The sequence below is a fragment of the Branchiostoma belcheri genome, unplaced genomic scaffold (genome assembly GCF_001625305.1).
Source record: "Branchiostoma belcheri isolate BF01 breed outbred unplaced genomic scaffold, Haploidv18h27 scaffold29, whole genome shotgun sequence".
NCBI classification, from domain to species: Eukaryota; Metazoa; Chordata; class Leptocardii; order Amphioxiformes; family Branchiostomatidae; genus Branchiostoma; species Branchiostoma belcheri.
Window position 1 is genome coordinate 2,323,398 of NW_017803898.1, and position 4,431 is coordinate 2,327,828.

Consider the following 4,431-nt stretch of genomic DNA (forward strand, 5'->3'; position numbering starts at 1 on the left):
CAAAGATTTAAATCTAAATTAGGGGAGAGTCTCGCGAAACAACTTACTGCATCAATATAGCCCAATCTCCCTCCCCTTTCCCCCTGATGTTGATTTAGGGCCCCTGCGTTACAACAATTGCATTGTTTGTGCCATGTAGCGTCACAGATTTTTTGCAAAGATTTCAACCAGAAGCAGGTGGAAACTCACGAAACAACTTACTGCATCACTTTAGCCCCAACCATCTCCCTCCCTCCCCTTTCCCCAAACCCTGATATTGATTTAGGGCCCCTGCGTTCCAACAATGGCATTGTTTGCGCCATGTAGCGTCACAGATTTTTGCAACGATTTAAATCTGAAGTAGTCAAGAGCTTCACAAAACAACTTACTCCATCAGTACAGCCCCATCTCCCTCCCTCCCCTCCCCCCAAACCCTGATATTGATCTTAAACCTTTCTAAATTCATATCTACTGTAATTATTCATGCGTTCTGGTTCATGTCTGCTTTGTACTTGTCTGTTTTAATGCTTTTTGCAAAGATTTGAATCTAAAGTAGTCGAGAGCTTCACGAAACAACTTACTCCATCACTTCAGCCCCAACCATCTCCCTCCCTCCCCTTCCCCCAAACCCTGATATTGATCCTGGGCCCCTGCGTTACAGCAATGGCGCTTCAAGCTAAAACCGTAGCGACACTCCCTACCGCTACTGCAGCAGCACCCAACATCACTGAAAGAGGCCTCCATCCCCTAACATTGATTCAAACGCTGCTAATATTCAACCCTTGCTACTGCAAAAATCAGGAAAACCTTCTGATGAAGCGTTGCTGGTCGTAATTTAGTTGGCCTTGAGAGTTCCTAACGTGTAATTGTGTCATTAACGCGAGCGTTTTCGCCCCGAACACCTGCGTTAGCGGCCGTGCACCAGACGGAAATGTATTCAGAATCCGCGAGCTGAAATCTGTGACGCGTATTTTTTTTACGTACACCAGTCTGGGACAGCGGGGCCAATCGGTCATTGGTTCAATTCTCATGAGGCACAGGTGCATCGGCTGGTGCCATCGACTACAGGGCTAGGGGAGGACCTCCTCATTTGACGCTGGTACCTCGGAGAGACAATAACACGTACGCACGCAGGGCTAGCGAGGGAAAGGAGGAGGGATTTTTTAGTATAGGAGCGCGGGGGACTGTCTGCGAATCGACCGTGAGGGGTTCAGCCATTGTGTGTGTCACCACTTTATCGTCAGTGAGAAAGAGAGATGCCACCAGACGTTGCATGCGGGTTGAAGACGTCTTGAAGATGCAGTGAGAGTGAAAGTGATGCGTAATCCCCCACGTATCAAGACGTCGTCTTCCAGTAGGAGGAGGTTAGCGAAAGGTGTTCCCGTCTGGGCGTCTTGGAATGCGTGCTTCTGTAGCTAGGAGGAGGCCGGCGGTGCCGAATTAGCATGTCAAATATCCTGCCACCACCACGTACTGCAGAAGGAATTCCAAATTTCGGGTGGATGTAACGTTGCGTCTGGACCGGGTAAGAACGGGAAGGAGGAGACGGAGGTTCGTTTATTATTCTCCCATCTTCAGTAATCTGCAAATCGGAGTAACCACTGCAGGGGTTTTATGTGAGGGACTATAAGAAGGAGGGCTGTTTATTAGAGTCCGATCTTCAGTAATCAGTACATCGGAATTACAGTGAGACGGTTTCATGTGAAGGACTGTAAAACACTGCTGCTATAAGCGGAACTGTACCTATGGACGGGTAAAGACAAGAGGAGAAGGAGGGCCGTTTATTATTCTCATATCTTCAGTAATCAGTTGGTTCGAGTATCCACTGCAGGGGTTATATGTGACTGTGAATAGTGCTGCTATGAGCGGAACAGTAACTATGAACGGGAGAGATTTGCTGGTGTTGGTAGGCGCGGCGGCGGCAGGGAAACCATCCCTGAGAGAGATGATGCTAGTTCGCGATTAATGTATTCAGATAGATCTGGTGACGGGTAGTGAGCGGGACTAGTGTGCACGGCATCGGGACTGAGGGGCCGCCACCACGCACGTCTGGTTGGCCCAGAGCAGGGGCGCTGCTTCAGCTGCTCCTGCTGTAGGTGTTTCCTCTTCTCCGACCGTACGCAGACGGGCGGCGAGAAGCAACACCAACGCCGCTACCCCCGCTGTAAGGATGACCGGAGAAAACCAGCACGCGTCGTCCGGAGGGTCCCCGGCCCACCACCGCGGCTCGGTGTCCAAGCAGAGCGCCGTGGTACGCCCGGTGGATCGTCGGAAGTCGGGAGACACGCTCATATTCCTCAACATCGGCGGCTGCAAGTACGAGGTATGGCAGAGCACCTTAGACCAGTACCCGGACACCGTGCTGGGAAGCAAGCTGAGGGATCGGTTCTACGATGAGAAGAAGAACGAGTTCTTCTTTGACCGGGATCCGGGCTTGTTCAGGTACATTTTGAATTTCTACCTAACCGGAACTCTGCACGCCCCCGTTGTGGAAGACACGAGTGCGTTTGATGATGAAATAGGGTACTTCCAAATCAACCCTGATTTCTACATGGGTCTGTGTTGCTACGAGGGATATTTAGATCGAAAGGGTTTCGACATCAAGACGGGGAGGGTGCGTAACTCTTTCGACGAGGAAGAAAAAACCCCGGAAAAGAAGGGGCCCCTCACCATCCGCGAAAATCTTTGGGAGACGGTCGAAAACCCCCAGTCGAGTACCCAAGCGAAAATCTTTTTCTACGTGACCGGTTTTTTTATCGCACTTTCTGTTGGCGCTACTATCATAGAGACAGTGTTCTGTCAGGAGACTGTCAATCCGACATTCGAGGACGAGCTGAGGCTTGCTAGATGTAAGGTGATCTTTACGTGCATAGAGACAGCCTGTGTGGTGGTCTTCACGTGTGAGTACTGCGTGAGATTGTACGCTTCGCCGGAAAGACTCAAATACGCCAAGTCCTTCATGTCGGTCGTGGACGTGATTTCTATATTTCCTTTCTACGCAGGGCTGTGCCTTCCTGAAAGCAATCAATTGCAAGGCGTTTTTGACACCACCCGAGTATTCAGGGTGTTCCGAGTCTTTAAACTATGCAGGTCCTCCCCAGGCATGATTCTCCTAGGCAAGACACTGAAAAAATGCGCCAGTGACTTGAGTTCGCTCGTTATGGCATTGAGTCTACTTATTCTCGTCTTCACGACAATGTTGTACTACATGGAGAAGAATTACGACGGTACGCTCTTCACCTCGATCCCAGCAGGCTTCTGGTTTACTATAGTAACCATGACAACGGTAGGATACGGAGATATGTATCCCTCGGGATTCCTGGGGAAACTGTTAACTGCAGTGTGGGCAGTGTCCAGTGTGATCGTCCTGGCGCTGCCGTTGACCATTCTCGTCGATACGTTCACCAACATCCGGGAATCGATGATGAAACCAACGAGACGAAGAGATGGGGAAGAAGAGTCCAACAACAACAACAAGTCTCCAGAAAAGACGGGGTCCAGTAAGTCTCGTAAGAGCATAGAGACGGTAGAAACTGTAGTAGAGATGAACGTCTTGAATAAAGACCCTACTGCGGTTGTTAAGGACTTGCTACAAGTCGACGTGACGAACGACAAGCGACCCCCGTCTCGTACCCCCAGCGTAGCCTCCGAGGAAAAGACTGAAAAGTCGGAAAAAGCGGAGAAGAATTCCATCACCATAAACGTACCAACAGCCGAGAACAAACCGTCGTCGGAAGTGAGTGAAGAGAACAAGAAGAATACATGCAACACGAGTTCCACCAAGAACGTTTCGGAAAAAGACAAAGACAACAAAAACGCCCCTAGCAACGAAAACGCCCTTAGCAACGAAAACGAAGACAAAAACGTCATAGACACCAAAAACGTACCCAACGAAAACGAAAAGAACGCCAAAAACGAAATCGCGGTTACTCAACCCACTGAGAGTATCAAAACAGGTGGCGATGTCAATAAAAAGAGCGGGCACAACAGGAATAAAAGTTCGAGGAGTTCCAACACCAGTAAAAATAGCGGAGTCTCCACGAACGACTATCCACCGTCCGCGACCGCCACTCTTTCAGACCAAGACTCGACGTCGCAACACTCCATTGATACAAGAGTCTAGCAACTAAAGACATTACAACAACAAGAGGGCAATACAACACAGTACAACACAATTACAACGCAGAAGTCCGGACCTAAGCCAGAACGTTTATAGGTGTGTTACAGCACCCACCAACAGCCCTGCATGAGATAAAAAATGAGACACAAGAAGCCTGAGAGGTGACATGAGGTGAAATTTTATTCCCTGGAACCTAAGATCTGAACACGCGTGTTCGATTGAGGTCCAGAGGTATTTTCCCGGAGGTTGGCGAGCTACGACATGTTTTACAGACAAAGTTTTTCACCGAAAAAAACACCGGGCTTTAATATCGGGCTGTGAATCGACTGGCA

The 4,431-nt window shown here is 49.4% G+C and overlaps 1 protein-coding gene across 1 annotated transcript; it reads left to right on the plus strand.

Annotated features, from left to right (window-relative positions):
- Nucleotides 1–1,178: 1,178 nt before the first annotated feature.
- On the plus strand, nt 1,179–4,102 carry LOC109473011 (potassium voltage-gated channel protein Shal-like). The gene has a single exon (XM_019772904.1). It carries the CDS (start codon nt 2,150–2,152, stop codon nt 4,100–4,102), a length of 1,953 nt encoding a protein of 650 aa, XP_019628463.1. The 5' UTR covers nt 1,179–2,149.
- The last annotated feature ends 329 nt before the right edge of the window (nt 4,103–4,431 follow it).

Bases quoted from the DNA above. Each gene is read 5' to 3' on its own strand.
- LOC109473011 (XM_019772904.1), top strand. From the start codon at position 2,150: ATGACCGGAGAAAACCAGCACGCGTCGTCCGGAGGGTCCCCGGCCCAC.